Here is an 18,751-nt window from a genome sequence, read left to right on the forward strand (position 1 = left end):
ACTCAGCACCGCCTTCCTAACCTGCACTCTTCTCCCTGACCTCTCCGCCCCCCACCCCACTCCGGCCTATCACCCTCACCTTGACCTCCCTCCACCTATCGCATTTCCAAAGCCCCTCCCCCAAGTCCCTCCTCCCTACCTTTTATCTTAGCCTGCTGGACACACTTTCCTCATTCCTGAAGAAGGGCTTATGCCTGAAATGTCGATTCTCCTGTTCCTTGGATGCTGCCTGACCTGCTGCGCTTTTCCAGCAACACATTTTCAGTAGGGGAATGATCTGGGTGGATTACTCTTTGGAAGGTCAGTGTGGACTAGTTGGGCTGAAGGGCCTGTTTCCACACTATAGGGATTCCATGATTCTTTGAATATAAGTATTCTTCATTTACTTTTATGCTTGAGTGTGCAGGTAAATTTGGGTTGCTCTTTGACAGTGTAGCTATCAGGGAGCACTGTATAAAATAATTCTTAGTATCAGCAGAATCCAGTCTACCATTGATTACTACCTGTTAGTTTACAACCTTTCAACTTCATTCATGCAATTACTAAGAATGGTTGCAGTACTTTTGTATGATATGAGTGGGAAGACATAGAAGCAACTGATAACAAAGAACAATAGAAATGTATTAATGGATGATAATTTATAATTGTATTTTTTCATATAAAATATACAAGTCTGGTGTTCACAAGCTTCACAAGATATGTATTATATCGAAATGTTTGAACCTGAACTCTCACTGCAAATGACCTCACTTCAGCCAATTAGGATTGTAGACAAATATATGTATTTGACCAAACTCAAATCATTTTAAAATCCCTAATCAAAATAAGCTCATACATTCTGCATTTTTTTATCTACATTCTCAGAAATGTTATTGCACAGCTCTGGAGCATTTAACACTTGAACCCAGGCATCCTGGCTCTGAAGGAGGAACACTACCACTGCACCATGAGAACTCTCCCAGTGCATATAATCTCACAGCGAGCATTAGAAGTATTTTATAATCAACTTGCTTGAACATGTGATGACATACCTCTGGGTAGGTAGGACTTTGAATCTGGACCTCCTGGTCCAGAGAAAGGGACACTGCCATTGTGCCACAATAGCCCACCACCAGTACTAATTGCCACCAGACAATGATGTCCAATGCTTGCAGTACAAGAAATCACATTTAGACTACTTGATTAGTCAAGAACTTCATAGCTACACATTCCTGGTTGTCCAATTATGTTGCCCATTCACTTTTGTTTCATGAAACTCATTTAACCATCAAATACAAGATTCGCCATACTGTGAAACCATTCCGAAGGAATATTGTTGAGTTCTAGATCCTCATCTAGATTATATCTACCATTGGACTACCAGTCAAATGCTGATGGTTTAACATCAAATACAAGATTCGCCATACTGTGAAACCATTCCGAAGGAATATTGTTGAGTTCTAGATCCTCATCTAGATTATATCTACCATTGGGAGAAAGTGAGGTCTGCAGATGCTGGAGATCAAAGTTGAAACTTTATTGCTGGAACAGCACAGCAGGTCAGGCAGCATCCAGGGAACAGGAGATTCAATATCTACCATTGGACTACCAGTCAAATGCTGATGGTTTAACATTTAACATTTAACATGCATAAATACTCTTGACCCATTTCTGGTGAAGGCCTTAAGCCCAAAACATCGATTCTCCTGCTCCTCGGATGCTGCTTGGCCTTCAGTGCTTTACCAGCACCACACTTTTTGACTCTGATCTCCAGCATCTGCAGTCCTCACTTTCTCCAAGTAAGCTAACAGTGTGCTGCCAGAAGATAAGTCGTCTAATACCTAAGTCCTGGTAGCTCAGTTGAATACATCAATGTTGCTCAACATGTGAAGCAATACAGTCTGATCAGCTTTGTATTTCTGAAGTGTAATGTGCTTCATAGTCAGTCCTTTTTAGGATGCCTGAAAATGTACACAATCCTTCAAACTACTGGCCACTTTGCTGATATTAACATCATAGCTGTTCATGAATTCAACTGGAGTCATTTTATAAGCAACTGCTTTCGTGCGAGTCAATGCTGCAATTTATTCCATGAATTGCAATTATTTCTTGGTAAGAATTCAATAGAGACCACTTACAATGACTTTGAATCAACAAAACTTCCATTATCTCAATCTTACAATGTTTGTGAATGGATAAATCATCTCTTATCACTTACTACCTGGAGTGAAAATTTCAGTTCTAATTTTCTGTTGTTTAACTCAAAAGAACAGTAGGAGCATTGCTGAGAAATGCATATAGCTCATTTGTTTAATATTATTCGTATACCAATTTAAATGATGTAAAAATCCATTCCAGTTAATTTGCAGCAAACTACAGTCACCAGATTGTTGTTTTATTTTTGCCTTTTGAAAATTCATTCCTGGGGCATTGATTTCACTGGCAAAATGCATATTTATTATCTATGTTTAAATGCTCTGAATTGGCAGTGGTCACACTCACAATACTGGTAGGGAAGGAGTTGCAAGATTTTGTCACAAGTATATTTTGTGCAGGTCATGTCTTTTAATTTTTCTATATTTTTGATCGTGGACTGAAATGGGAACAAGAACAGTTTTAAAATCGAAGGATTATTGAAGGATTAATTCAATTTTAAAAGCAATTTACCTGCAACTTATTATAAGTCCTACTTATACAGCTGTTAGTTCAAGCAGTGGAGAAAATCTACTTACAGACAAGCTGGAACTCAGGTTGCTGTATGAATGGAATTTTGGCCAACAACATGTAGCTGATTGGTCTGTGAAATGCTAACTAGTTATAAATAACAAGCTGTCTGACTTGCCAACAATTTTATGATTGGATCAAGGGAGGTATTGCTTGGGGGTATGAATGTTCAGGTTAGAAGCTGTCAGACCTCTGGAAGGGAAGAAGTTGTTTTTGTTCTTTAGTTAAAAGGCATCTCAGGCCTGAAGGCAGCCAGTTTATTTATCCTCATCACTTACTGTAAGCTGTGAGTTGTAATTAATACGTTGAGATCTTTATAAGTGTGAACCTGTCATCTTGTGCCTCCAGCAAAGGACCTAAAGAAATGTTCTGATCAATTAAAAGATCATCTCAGCAAACCCTGTGGACAGAGACCTCTGAACTGCCTTCTCAATCTATCTCTCTGCTCATAACACCCGTGTAGCTTTTCTGTCAGTGAGTGAGTTAGAGAGAGAGAAAGAGAGAGAATGTGTGTGTGTTTGTGTGTGTGTGTGAGAGAGAGAGAGTGTATGTGTATTTGCATGTGAGAGAGAGAGACTGAGCGAGAGAGAGAGAGTGTGAGAGAATGTGTGTATATGTGAGAGAGAGTGAGAGTGTGTGTGTATGTGAGAGAGAGTAAGTGTGGATATGTGAGAGGTAGTGTGTGTGTATGTATGAGAATGTGTGTGTGTATGAGAGTATGTGTGTGTGAGAGTGGAAGTGTGTGAGAGAGAGTGTATGTGTGAGAGAGTGAGTGTGTGCATGTGAGCGTGCAGGCACATGTGGGTGGATGGGGATTTTTATAATTTGTTTCGAGATTTGTCAACAGTTTGTATTTTTTATCCGCAGCTATGATTCTTTTTAAATATGTGCTTTCTGTCAGCTTATGTCTTAAATTGGGTAAACTGGAGAATTCTAGATACCTAGAAAGAATTGTGAGGCTTGGTTTCCAAGGCACTACCCAGTGAGGCACAGTTTCCTGGAAAATGCATGATTTGGATTTGGGGGTGTCAGCATCTCCACTCCTTCAGAGCATAACATTAGGAAGATGTTGGTGAAGAAGCTTTAGTGAATTTTTTAAAATTCATTCATGGGATGATGGTGTCACAAACTAGGCAGCATTCATTGCCCATTCCTAATAACTTAGAGGGCTGTTAAAAGTCAACCCCATTGCTGTGGGTCTGGAGTAGGTAAGGATGACCATGTAAAAATAACAGTCTCCTTCCCTCAAGGACATTCGAATCATAGAGATGCACAGAATGGAAACAGATCCTTTGGTCCAAACTGTCCAGGTATCCTAAATTAATCTAGTCCCATTTGCCAGCTGAACCAGATGGCTTTTTTTGACAATCATCTGTAGACTCTTAATTCCAGATTAATTTTGAAATTGAATTTTTCTTTTTAATCCTGCCATTTGCCATGATGGGATTTAACCCAGAATTATCTGGGTTTCTGAATTAACAGTCCAGCAATAATACCACTGGGCCATCACCTCTTCTCATCTTTTGCTGCAGTGCATCTTGTAATCCTACATACTGCAATCACATGGCAACAGCAATACAAAGGGTTAATGCATGGATTGGGTGGTGGATGGGGTGCGTTGTCCAATATTGAATTGAATTTGATTGCTGTAGAAACTGCTCTTATTCAAATAACTGGAGGAGAAGCAACCAGCTTCAGAGCCTGTTGTTGTGGATGAAGCAAAGGCTGTGGTAATTCAGGATGCGAATAAGTTAACACAGATTGCTCAGCTTCTAATCTGCTCTTTCAGCCATTATATTTACGTGGCTGGCCAGTGAATTTTCTGGTCAATAATGACACCAGGATAGGATGGTGCAGTTTTGACAGTGGTAATGCTATTGTGTGCCAAAGGAAAATGGATTACTTCTCTCCTCTTTACCTGACGTTTGGGTGATACAAATGTTACTTGCTATTTATCAGCATTCCCTTGCTGCATGCATTCATGGTCTGCTTTATTATATGGAGAATTGTGATAGGTGTTGTGCACTGTGCAGGCATCAGTGAACATCCACACTCCTGACCTTATCATAAAGCAGCTGAGGATAGTTGACCGAGGGCAGAAACATGTGGAATATATGTTGTAGTATAATGTATGCATGCATTGTCAAGTTGCCTTCACAATACTGATTAAATAACATCACATTTCAGCAACCTGATTAAATAACATGAGTTTTCAGCACATTGAGAAAACTATTCTGTGATCGCAATCTCTTTTTATCAAAACATGAGCACCAGCATAGTTAATTTAAATATCACTATATCCTCCACTTGATCAAATGCTCAGTTAGTAATGGTCCATTAGCCAGCTCCTCCTGCTTCACTGACAGATTTGCTGTTGTAAAAATATATTTCACTGCAGAGTTTCATTGTATACACATTATTGTTTCTTTCTCATCACATATGTTAGAAATAATCAATGGTGAATCAAGTTGAACTCAACTCTACAGTTGTGGAGATCATTTGTAATAACTAGTAGGTACCATGTTGTAGGTACAAAAATACAATGCACATGTGACTTTGGAGGAGTACACAGATGTCGTTATGGTTCCCACATTAGAAAGTTATTTTCTGAGGAATTTATCATTTTGCATTTTGCACAACGATGCTGATATTTTGGTTTTTTTATAAAAATAACAGTGAACAGTGACAAATCTGAATCTCCTGTAAATTTCCTGGCTTCCAGTCTTGAACTTTTTCAGTGAGTTTTTAATTAACTGATTCAAGGCTAAAATTTCACAAAAGTAAAATGACAAAAGTATACCTCATCCATTAAAAGCTGTTATTAATGCTTTCTTCAGATAAGGTGAGCATGTAATGAGAGACATTTTCCAATCAAACTGTTCAAAGATGTTATTACACACATTCGGTCGCAGGTGGGCTTGAACCTTGGCCTTCTGATTAAAAGTACGGGCACTACCACTGCACTCATTTAAGAAAGGTGCTAGTTGGACATTTATAATAATCACAAACTCAAACTGGGTTCCATGAATATTATTGCTCTGTAAACTTTCACTGGGCTCAGCAACAGCTTTAAAATAGTCACCTTCACATCTTGGCACAGCATTATTCCAGACCACATTTCCATCTTTCAGGATACAGGAGATTGTTTCTGATCCATGTGTCTTCAGAAATCCTTCCTCACACAGAAAGGATACAGTACTTCCCAGCTGCAGACTTTCTCCAAAGCGTCTCCCATTCACTGGCACTCCAGGATCAGGACATTCGTTGTGTCGGAATGCTAATGAAATACAAACAATGGTCAACATTTAATACAGTTTAGGAGCATAAGGTGATGTTTTTGAGCTTCAAAACAGCTAAAAATATCAACAATGCAAGTAAATGTTGCTAAGAAAGCAACAACTTTCTTAAGAAACTTAAAAATTGTGTGACATTTCTATGAAATCTGGAAATCATTTCTGAACAATCCACAATAGTGGGAAACCCAACCTCAATGGACTCTTACTGAACATGGAAGAAGAGAGTGACACAAGATGAACTGATTCTGGGCTGGTCAACAGGAGTGAAGCAGGAACAGTGGCTACGGACAAGAAAAAAATAGAGTGCCTTGTCTACCTCATGCATCTCTGGACTTGGAAACTAATCAAGTCTGAGTAAACATGTCCTCAGTAATAGGCAGAAGATAAATGGTTGTGTGTGGAGATAGAGATGGTAATTTATTTTATCAAGCCTAATTCATTCCAATAGATCATCCACCTAAATTCTTTCAAAAATATGTAATTTCTTGTGAAACATACCAGGAGTAAAAAGTTGCTGAAAGTAAAGTGAAGCTTTATCAAACATCTTCATTCCATTGAGTAAACTAACATCCAATATCTCAGCTATGCAACACAGAACTCCTAATACTCTAATTCTAAACAATTAAGATCATCGGAAGATGATCTCCATACATTAAGGCAATTACTATTATAATTTTAAGTGGGCACATTTTCCTTAGATGTAAATGGACCTATCACACACAATGAACTGGTCAAGTAAGAAATAAAGCAAAGTACCAGTGATTCTGTTACAACTCACATTTTGTTAACACAAATTTGCTGTAATACGATTGACAAATTGGGGACATTGATTCTACAACATGAACTTTTAATGTTGGCTATAACGCGATGACAGCACCAACACTTTAAGTGCAGTTCCTAAAGCATGATTTTTCTATAAAGTGGGGTTGCACAAAAACTCTTTCTCTCCACAGATTCTGCCAGACCTGCTGAGTTTCTCCAGCAATTTCTGTTTTTTGTTGGTGATACAATGATGTGGGTTCTTTAATCGAACATAAAACTGTTTACAGATATGTTTACTGGGAAATAAAGTATACAATTGGCTTCCGGCACAATATACTTCACAAATATGCACCAGTCCCATCAACGCCATTCTGAAACTCTAAGAACACTCATAGCATTTCCTAAGTATGCATTAATGAGCCCAGTTTCGAGTCTAGCATACTCATTCAATTCTCCATAATCATTACCAGATCTTTTCCATATATTGATCAAATGAGTACGCATTTCATATTTTCATGTGCTTTGATCCAAGTCTGTGGTATTACTGGACATGTCAAATGAAGGGTGAGATCTGGCTTGTCAGACAACAAGAGTTTCTTTTCCATAATTTGGACACCATGTGACTAGTCATTTAACATAGTTATAAGTGCTTGCCAAATATACATTTAGAAAAAAAAAATACAGTTTATTATCCAGAAGAAACAAAGAAATAAAACAAATCCAATTTTGAAAAACCAAATCGTAGACAGCAAAAAAAAAACAGCCTTTTTGCTCAACAATATCCTTTATAGACACTCAACTGCAGTGAAGTATCATTTCCATCTTCACGTTAAAATTTTGTACTCAACTGATAAGGTTCCCTTTTGGCAATTTTTTACACATTTATCAGATACAATTCTGTCCATCACTGTCAGAAACATACAGACATTGACAATACACCTATCTTTCTTACTCAATCTTAAGGAAAGCTCAGGACTTCTTCCACCCCAGTCAATCAGACTGTTAAAACAAGTAAAAACCTCTTTCCTATTCTGATCGACTGGAAACTGCAAAATATAATATGATGTATGCATCTATTCTCTTCTGAATTGAACTTACTTATGTCTGCAACCTGTCTTTCAATGTCATAGAGCCTCAACTTTGTAAACACTTCAGTAATTATCTGGTGAGGTAACTTATATAGTCATTTAACTTAAGTTACATGCTTTTTTGGAAATGGTGTACTGAGCTCACTGTTCAAAATGACTTGTTGTTTTCAAAGAACGCCTTCATTGGACTAAAACCATTTTGCTCTACTTTCAAATCCAACTTCCCAAATAATAATATTATGGCTATTCATCACGCATGCTTTACTTATAGTGACCTGAATTAACTTCCATGTGCAGTTCCTTTGTTTATCTTTTTGACTTGTTTCTTTGAATATTATCAATCTTGCTTACACTTACCAAGTGGTCACACAGCTTCATTTAAATCATAAATTACAAAGTAGCTCCCACATTATCCTTGATCACAGATTGATGCAAACAGAAAGAGATTTGAATAGGCAGTTCCAGCACTCCATTTGTCACTTTCTTCTGGGGAGTCTCTCCAATTATCATTCAGAGTTTTCTACAGCCTGCTCAGGTTTCACTTCTGTTCAGTGACTGCTTAATCTATATCTTTGTCTGAAGCATCGATAATGTTATGAGAATGTAAATTATATCTGTTGCACAGACCTTAGTAAAGTCATTAGCTTCTCAATGATTCCAGTGACTTGGTTGAAAGTATGCAATTGCTTCTCAAAATCATAGTGATTAGTCCTTGGAGCGTCTCTTTAGATCAAAATTGATTATGTCCTATAAAGTATTGCTGCGCATTTGTTTGAATCTCTCATTAGAATAATGTACCAATAATTTCTTGCTGCATAAGTCATTCTTTTTTTCAACACCAGACTTGCATTAGCTATCTTGTGCCATCAATCCCTGTATTTAAGGAGGTCCTAAACATATCAAATAGGGAATCATCTGTATCATTCCAGATTCCTTCCCAGCTGATCGCGATATTCTTAGTAATTTCACTGGTAACTCCAATATTGTATTGTCCCATTTGACTGAATTGGAATCTGATATGACAAATGGAATTGGTTGTTAACATCTAAATTTCAATAATCAGTGTTATACACTGAACGATAGCTGTATTTAAATAGAGTCCACGCTATTAATGAGAAGTCTATTTCAGTCAACCTTCTCCATAAAATGCACAGCCCACTGATTACGAGCTCCAAATATTTATACAGCCAATACAGACAAAATTAACCTTTAATTAATATACCCATTACTTGTTCCCTTTCTTCATTAGGTCTCAGGCATCCACTCCGACCTTATTACATGAAAACAGATTCCTGTTTTCTTTTAATTTTTAAAATATACACAAAATATACAAAATTACATACTATATTCTGATTTTTCTTCTTCCTTAAATTTCTAAGTGTAATTTTTCCAGTATGACTAACAGTGTCCTCAAGCATACTTTTTTTTTGTAGAACAGTTGGATAGATGGCTGTTGCTGCCATCTGCCTATTTAAAATTAGAGATTTGTCCATTTTCTAGCACTGGTTTTAAAATCTCAGATTTTCCACAGTGCAGAAGGAGGCTGGTTGACCCATTGGATCTGCAGAACTCTCTGAACAGCATCCCACCCAGACCCACAATCCTGCACTTTACATGGCTAACCCACCTAACATGCACATCATACGCTGCAGGCAAGGTTGCCCCAAGGCATGGTACATTGGTGAGACCAAGCAGATGCTATGATAACGGATGAATGGACACCGCGCAACAATTCCCAGGCAGGGGTGATGGGGAACACTTCAGTGTCAGGGACATTCAGCCTCAGATCTTCGGGTGACCATCCTCCAAGGCAGCCTTTGGAATGAGCAACAACTCAGAGTGGCTTAGCAGAGGCTGATAGCCAAGTTTAGTACCACTGAGGATGTCCTCAAGTGGGATCTTGGATTCATGTCACACTATAGGTGACCCCACTACCCTATACACATTTTTTTCTCACACACACACCACATCCAGGGTTAAACCCCATCACACTCTCACACACTTTACCAAGCATGCACACACGGAAACACACACTCTCTCACATGCACTCACACTCACATGCACACACTCAAGTCTATGGGGTGAATTTGCATTTGCAGAATTATATTTGCAAATGCATTCTATTTTGCTCAAAAAGCACACTACCTGCAGGCAGTCAATCCATGTAATATTTTATAAATTCCACTTTGGAAATAGAACCAGCCTGACATTGGGACAGAGACAGACTTTAACCTCAGACCTTTAATGCACTGTCTGAGCTGAGATGTCACTTTTTTTTTATACAACCTTAAGTTACCTCGAGAATATGACTTATAAGAAGTTCTGGGATTTACATATTCATGAACTAAGAACTGCAACACATTCTAAAAGATGAAAAACTTAACAGCAATCTAGATCTGTTCAATATACCACTTCAGTTGCGTGACACTGTAATCTTTTGCTATACATTCTATGCCTTATGCTCCTGCTCCACAGCCACCTAATGAAGGAGCAGCGCCATAAACTAATGCTTCCAAATAAACCTGTTAGACAATAATCTGGTGTTGTGTGATTTTTAACTTTGTCCACCTCAGTCCAACACTGGTCCTCCACATCATGCACACCTTTAAACTGTGGGAGGAAACTGGAGCACCGGGCAGAAACTCATGCAGACACGGTGACAATGTGCAAACTTCACACAGACAGTCACCCTAGGCTGGCATCAAACTCAGGTTCCTACGAGGCATCTGTGCGAACCACTTTGCCAGCCACGGTGCCACTCTTTATAACGGAGCACTTTTGGACCTGAACCCAGGCTTCCTGGCTCAAAATGGCAAAAGAAATCTTCAGTCTTTTCTCATTCACACATTTTATGGAATATACATTGTCAGGTAGTGACTTATCAATGCAGCACCCAATGTGTAATGTTGCTGAATCTTTTTTTAGAATTTCTTCAACAGTTTTGCTCAGAAAAAAAAAATCCTATCTCCTCCTTCACTGAGAGTGAGCCGTTCTGATGTTAGGGATACATCTTAGTACACTTCTGATCTTTTTTTTGCTTCCCATGATAAATGTCAATATTTACCTCCCACTACTACAAGAATAATTAAAACCTGTCCACTACTTGAGAATAGTCACAGAGATTTGCATAAAAAGCATCAATCAAAATAACAACTTTTGTGTTCTTGACGTCTCTCAATTATGGAGATTTCAAAACACAGTTCACCATTTTTAATTGTTTCAGTATTTTGTTCACCAGAGTAATGTTTTTTGCATTGGGATTTTTCATAACTGAACACAACTCTGATAGTTCAAAACTGCTATCTAGCCTGGTTTAGGTGCCCAGTAAATTGAGCTGTTCAATCCCTTTACTTCTACTTTAGTTTGCAAAGTCGCTGCATCTTTTTGTGATGCTCTACTTTGATTACAGCAAATGGTCCTGGAAAGGAATGCTTTACAAGGATTTTTATTTTATTTTAAGTGCTTCCAACATTATGCTCACAGTGTACTTTTATCCACAAATTCATGAAAATTGACTCTCCAATCCTTATTCCATGTCCAAGTCATCAGGCTCCATTTCTGAAAAATCTTTGCCCTCTACACTGCTTCTGTATGGGGACATTGATTCTAAGGCAATACCTTGTTTCCTCTTTGCGAAAGAAGTCACCCAGGTCTACATTGTAACTTCATTCTTTCACTGGTGATTACACTAATATTCAGAAAACAGAAGTAGGTAGTTATACCCTGAAACAGATTTTGACAGATCATTCCCTGCTACCATTGTTGTTCACTAGGAGATAGCTGTATGCAAACAGAGTCTATGCCCACAATGTTTATTGAAAGCTTTGCTTGAGTTAACCACATACCATAAAACCCTCACCCCACTGATTACTAACTCCAAATATTTATATAAGCATTCATAACCTCTTTTATTTTAACATAAATTTCCTCTGGAGCAGGTGGGACTTGAATCCAGGTCTCTTAGTCCAGGGATAGGGACAATACCACTGCACCACAAGAGTCCATTCTGAACCTGTTGACCTTTATTTAACATATCCCTTGTTTTATTAGGTCTCTGACATCTGTTTAGACATTAATAACTGTCAGAAGTGAATATTCGATTATTTGTACTGCTGGCAGACAAACTTCTAAGCGGCCCTTAAAAGCTTAAGTTAGGTTGCATTCAATTGATTGGCAGAACTCTAAGTTTCACAACATTCAAATGTGCTATTACTTTTAAAGTATTTATCTTTAACTTGCTGATAAAAGAAGACAATGTCAGCTACGCAAATGCTCCAGAGACATGCTCAAGTGGAGAATGAACTGGTGCGGCATCAAGGTTAAGGAGCTGGAAAAATCAACAGAAGGAGGAATTCACTTGTCACTTTTGAAAAGGGTTGATGTCAACATCTGATTGCTGTCTGTGAACATTGTTGTAGGGCAGCATTTCCACGCCACAACATGGAAGTTCCAATTTCCTAAATGTTTCCAATTCTGTGTATCTAGCCTGGAACTAGGTAACTATCTCTGCATTTGTCATCAATGAGTCAAGGCTGAGAGGTGACCTTGCAGAGTTTTATAAAATCCTGAGGGATGTAGATACGGTGAATGGCAGGTATCTTTTCCCTAGGTTGAGGGATTTCAAGACAATTTTTAAGGTGAGAAGAGAAAGATTTAGAAAAGCCATGAAGGGTAACTTGTGTTTTACTCAAAAAGTGGTTTGTGTGTGGAATGAATTTCCAGAGGAACTGGTGGATGTGGGTACAGTTACAATGTTTAAAATACATTTGGATAAGTACATGAATAAGAAATGTTTGGAGGGATATGGGCCAAGGGCAGGCAGGTTTAGTTTAGGATTATGGTTGGCGTGGACTGGTTGGCCCAGAGGGTCTGTTTCCGTGCTGCATAATTCTATATCTATTATCTACTTCAAACTCAAAGGGTAACCATCATGTGTTGATGCACTCATTTTATGCTTAAAAATTTTAATGGAATTCAAATTGCCAAACTTGGTAATGCATTTTTGATTCATGTTTAATTTTATATTCTTACATCTCTGGGGAACTGCTAAAACTGTATTCACTCAACTACTTTCTATTTTCTATGTCACTAATTCGTTGTTTTCTTCATTATAACATTCTTTGAATCTTATTTAAATTTTATGGCCCTTCAGTACAAAACATTTCATTCCCATTAATAAGTACTTCACTTGCCAATCGGTGTATAAATTAATAGCTCTGAAGGGGCTAATGTCCAAGTTACATTGGCATCACTCACTCTCCTCATGTCACTCTCAGTCTGTTTTCAGAGATAAGGTGTTTGACTCCAGCTTTCAGTGGGAGCAGATGTAACTGTGTCAGCTCTCCAAGGTTAGGGTAATTATGCCTAGCCAAATGCAGTTATATTTATTGCGATCATGTAATAAATCTTTCTGTTATCTAAGGACAGTTTCTTTTCTGTCGATGCTATACCATTGCTCACCAGATATGCCCAAGAAAAAGGAGGATTTGTGGTAGTTAATAACCACAAACAATACTGAATATGACATATCAGTAGAAATAGAAAATACTTCAAGGTATCAGGAGAGATCATCTTAGAAACTACTATGAATAATGGTGGTCTGACCCAAAGTGCTGAAAGAAGAGTCTCTTCCATTAATATTTCAGCAGTGGACAGCACTCATTTTCTTCTTCACTGAATCATTTCATTATCAGTCCACAAAGGCTTAGAGATCATGTTTGAAGAGAAAACTCAAATTAGCACAAATAGTCAAGACCAACTGCAATGAAGAAGGGCAATTAGTGAGTTTTGAGAAGATTTGTAGCTCAGGTTGAGGATCTGGATGTAGGTATGCTCAACGAGCAAACCTACCTCTAGAAGAAGGACAATGTGATGGAAAGATAATTGGATGAGCATATGGGAGAGGACAGGGAAAGGCAAAAGAGAGAAGGAAAAGGGAGGGGGGAGAAAGAGTGCTGATGTGTGGTAGATTTCTGCTTTTAGTTTACTTAACTTTGAAGTAAAGTTTATTTTGACTCACCAGAAACAAAATCGTAAATAGCTCACAGTTCTTGTGTCATAGAGATGATTCCTTTTGCAGCTTTATATGAACTCTTTTGAGAGTGGCACTGCCACCAAATTACAGAAAAAAAATAGTTATTTTTAACAGATTCATCAGAAGAACACTTGAGAAAACCATTCTCAGCATAAAGTTATAATTTCCTTTCGAATATATTTTTACAGGAAGCTCAATTAGACTATTTTGGTGTCTTTGGCAACCAGAATTCCTGATTATTTTTCTTTATTTTCCTCTTATTTTTCTACTTTATTTGTAGCTTGACATCTTCCTTCAGTCATTGATTTCACCATCTGTTACAACTCATTTTAACTACCAGCATAAATGAGCAAGCCACTTAATATTTTCTTGCTTTCAGTGACTGGATAGCAATTGCACAGAGAGAATCAAATTAATCGTGAGATTCATGTGTGCTCAGGGCCATAGGCTACATTAGCCGTGACAGCAGTCTGTTATGAACCAGGCCAGACCCCCTCAATACATTTCAAGAAAGTGACCCCGATCCTAAGATTGCTAGTTCATTTAAGCACGTGTAATGTGGATATTCCAAGAGTGATGCAGCTGGTCAACCCACTTAGTTTTAAACAAAATAGAATTTATTTACAAGTTTACTGAATGAAACACAAACAAAAGAGAGCAGAGTTAAAAATCACACAACACCAGGTTATAGTTCCAACAGGTTTATTTGGATGCACTAGCTTTCGGAGTGCTGCTCCTTCATCAGGTGGTTGTAGAGAATAAAATTGTAAGACACAGAATTTATAGCAATCTCACAATCTTATTCTCCACGACCATCTGATGAAGGAGCAGCGCTCTGAAAGCTAGTGCTTCCAAATAAACCTGTTGGACAATAACCTGGTGTTGTGTGATTTTTAACTTTGTATTCCCCAGGCATCCACAGGCATCTCCGAATCAAAAGAGAACAGAATACTGAATTATTTAACCTCTCCGAAAACCCAACAAATTATACCAATTTAATGATGCTGTTCCAAATACTTGCCATAATCCCCATAAACACCCCTTGGCACAAATGGTAAAATCAAACACAGGGTCTTACAGGAGTGAAGTCAGAGAGAGAGGAGGATCAGCCTAGTCCTGCTTCCTTGGGTCCAGTAGCTTTGACAACACTATTGTGCTACAACCAAAACAAACTGAAGAAAAGCTGAGCTGGGAGAACAGGCCACCTTCCTTTCATTGTTCAAGTTTTTTTTAAACTTGAAAGCCTTTTGCCTAAGACAGTGTCTGTTAGTTATAATCAAACTGGCCCTAAAACCCATCCAAACTTTTCAAATGTTGTGTCTTTTACAACCTCTCTGAAAAAAAAAGCCAAGGACAACATCACCTTGATAAAGGAACAGCATCGTCACAAGTCCTACACAGGCCTAGAGCTTACAATAGGACGGTAATTCTTGTCAAAATGTAAACTAGAGTTGTAGGTCAGGACCATGTGGAAAGCCTGACACAGCTGACTCCACAGGAATGACCAAGGAAGTCAACATTTCTGATGATCAGTTGCCCAATATCTGCAGCATTCTGAAAAGGTCCCCAGCTCTGAATTAGATTTGGTAACATCATAAACTAAATTAAGGCAAAACAAATGAAACTTTGAGAGTTTTTAGTTCTTTCTGTAATGAAAAACGCTCAACCTGTTTTGGCTCAACTGAAACCACAAGGAAAACGCCCCAGCCCCCAGTCAGTGATCTACACTGTCTATGTATTAAGTCATCTCAGGAATGTGGCTTGAAAGAAGTTCCGGGGTTTGCATATTAATGAATTGAAACCTGCAAGCCATTCTAAAAGATGAAAGACTCAAAAACAATTCAGGTTTGTTCAATATATCGCACCAGTGTATGATGCTAGGATGTTTTGCTATAAATTCTGCGTCCTATGATCCTACTCCACTAGTTAACTGAAGAAGGAGCAGAACTCCAAAAGCTAGTACTTGCAAATAAACCTGTTGGACTAAAACCTGGTGTTTTATAATTTTAACCATGTATTTCAAATTTAATGAGTTACATCAACAAGTCAATGGGAAGAGTAAACAAGCAAGTCGTTGTGCCTTAGTTGATCGCCAACCTGGATAAATGGGGAGGTTTCACATCATCCAGGTGGAAAACCTCGCCAAGCCGAAATGTGACTTTGAAATCTAAAGGTAATCACCCCAGCCTTGCAGGAACCCCATGAGAAAAACAGTTGGAAATCCACACAGCTCCGGCATCTGATGGCCTACTTTCTGGATTCTAAAATGAAATGTTTTGAGAGATTGTAGATGCACTGGCTATGGTTTTCCAGAATTTTATGGATTCGAGAACAAAGTTGAAGTTCAGAGGTGTTGCACCAGCATTCAACAAAGAAAGGAGAGGGTAAAAAAGACAAATCCACAGATGTTTCAATCTGACATCAGGCATCTGGAAGCATGGAACCTGCTGTTAAATAGATCCTAACAAGGCATTTCAAAAGTCAAAATGGTTTTATGAAAGGGAAATCCTACACGATAAATTTATTGGCATTTTTGAAATGTAACTTGTAAAGGTGGATAAAGATTAACCAAAAGATGTAGTTGGATTCCAACAACCATTTGATAAAGTGCAACACACTGTGTTAAATATCAAAGATAAAGATTCGAGGTGGTGGGGAAGAATGGTTGGAGGACTGGAAATATCAAATGAAGGATGGAATGTATGATTTTAAAATGGGAATAGAGTTACATCTGCACGTTTTGGTCTAACTGTTTCTGTCCCTGAACCTTCTTTTGCCAGAAGATAACATATTCCTAATAGAGTCAGTTAGCATAAATTCCTGATCACTCATTACTGTCGGAAAAATTCCATGTCACACAATCTGATCTATTTCTTCTATTTTAATCAGTCTGCAGATTCAAACTATTGAAGCATTCTCTCTATTATTTTGCTTATACTTCTATTAATTAACACACTTGAAAAATACCAATATAACACATTGATGAAAGATCATCAACCTGAAACATTAACTGCATTTCTCTGTCCACAAATTCTGTCAAAGCTGCTAAGTATTTTGAGAATTTATTTTTCTCTGCTTCGCTTTGGGTCTGTTTTGCAGGTTTTTCACTCCTCCTTTCACAGGTTTCACCACCTCTCTGAAAGTCTGAGGTATTTTGATGAGGGTTGGCCCTGGGTTCCCAGCAATTCGCCAGTAATTTTGTTATTTTTACTTGACAGCTTGCAGAGATGAGAGTTGGCAGCTAACTTAAGCCTGGAAAGCATCACAGCTGATTTCAATCCTGCACCCACTTCAATTTCTAGCAATTAGGTGTGAAACTATGGTTAATATTCCCTTTCCTTGTACGGGCCTGTCGTAAACTGAGATCAGTTACCCGAGCACAAATCTCAACCTACATGGATTCTTTGGCTCTGCACAATATCACATGCTATATTTACACACTAAGACCCAGCAGACGCTTCACTGGCATAAAGCTTCACCACTCCTGGATTGTTGTGGATCGATTTACCTTTTTGAAAGCTCACATGGGATCTGTACCAACAGCAAGTAAGTGAAAAAGTATATCAAGCCCTCTGGCTTAATCACAGCTCAATTAAGAAGTGCCCACCACATTCTCTGACTGCAGCTTTGAGTAACTGTCAAGATGAATTTTCCTCATTGGGAACATGGCAATCTGCCACAATGTCTAATGTAACACATACGAATGAGGAATTGAAGAATCACAAAGCTTTTCAACTTTCACATATGGAAATTAAATAACTTTAATGTATGCTCTGATCACAACATGATATATAAAATATTATAGATTTGGAATTGTCATATACCTCTTTAGTGATAGGCTCTCTTCATGACATTCAAAATCTCATTTATTACCTAATGCAAATATTATTCTTTTTTGTAAATGACAAATTTTCTTATAAAATCCATGGTATTTGCATGCTCAAATCCATGAGCTTGCTTCTTTCAGGTCTTCGTGGAGGAGTACATGTCACTTTCACACGGATACAAGTCGCACACTCTGTTCAAGGGTCCCTTTCAATATTGACCACTGAGCAAGACTGGCTCTTCGATAGTCTGCCATAGCAGCCTGTGGACTTTTTCTACTTGAGTTTGATCACCTGCATTTCCCATGCTAACATTAGATTATACAAAAAGGTGTATTCACATCACAATTATTACTATCGCTGTATATCTCAAAGCACTTTGGAGACAGTGAAGGTCTTTGGACATACAGTCACTGCTGGGTTTGTGCAAGCAACCTCTCAGAAACAGCAAATGAAAATGACCAGGTGATCTGCTTGTGTGATATTAAATCAGGAATAAACATCAGCCAGAAAATCAGGAATAGCATGCATGCACTTCTTTTGATTGCCAGTGAATTACCACTTCACTGACATCAGTTTGAAGAGAGTGGAAACTCAGTGGGATCTTTTGGCTAGATAAAACATGAATGATCAGATTTTTAAATCCATCATCTGATTTTAACATGTGGGACCTCAAGGGACTAAGAAAGCTTTTATGGAAACAAAAACAGGAGCAGCAGTAGGCCATTCAGCCCTTCAGGCCTACTATGTCCATCCATTATGATCACAGCTGATCATCCAAGGCAATAGGCGAAAGTGAGGACTGCAGATGCTGGAGATCAGAGACAAGATTAGAGTGGTGCTGGAAAAGCGCAGCAGGTCAGGCAGCATTTTCCTACTCCTCAGATGCTGCCTGATCTCCTGTGCTTTTCCAGCACCACTCTACTCTTAACATCTAAGGCAATAGCCTGTTTCTGTTTTTATCCCATAATCTCTGATTCTTTTAGTTGCTTCCAACACCTTCTTGAAATCATTCAATGTTTTGGCCCTGATTTAAAATGGCCA

At 38.3% G+C, this 18,751-nt stretch overlaps 1 protein-coding gene across 2 annotated transcripts in view; it reads right to left on the reverse strand.

The window, feature by feature from the left end:
* The window catches only part of csmd2 (CUB and Sushi multiple domains 2), a 1,704,811-nt gene that overhangs the window by 412,789 nt on the left and 1,273,271 nt on the right, over positions 1-18,751 (reverse strand). For both annotated transcript variants that reach the window (XM_043717868.1, XM_043717867.1), the window contains one exon: positions 5,786-5,980. In XM_043717868.1, coding sequence (XP_043573803.1) covers positions 5,786-5,980 — 195 coding nt within the window. The remainder of the gene's footprint in view (positions 1-5,785; positions 5,981-18,751) is intronic.

Source organism: Chiloscyllium plagiosum, chromosome 27 (genome assembly GCF_004010195.1).
Source record: "Chiloscyllium plagiosum isolate BGI_BamShark_2017 chromosome 27, ASM401019v2, whole genome shotgun sequence".
Classification (NCBI taxonomy): Eukaryota; Metazoa; Chordata; class Chondrichthyes; order Orectolobiformes; family Hemiscylliidae; genus Chiloscyllium; species Chiloscyllium plagiosum.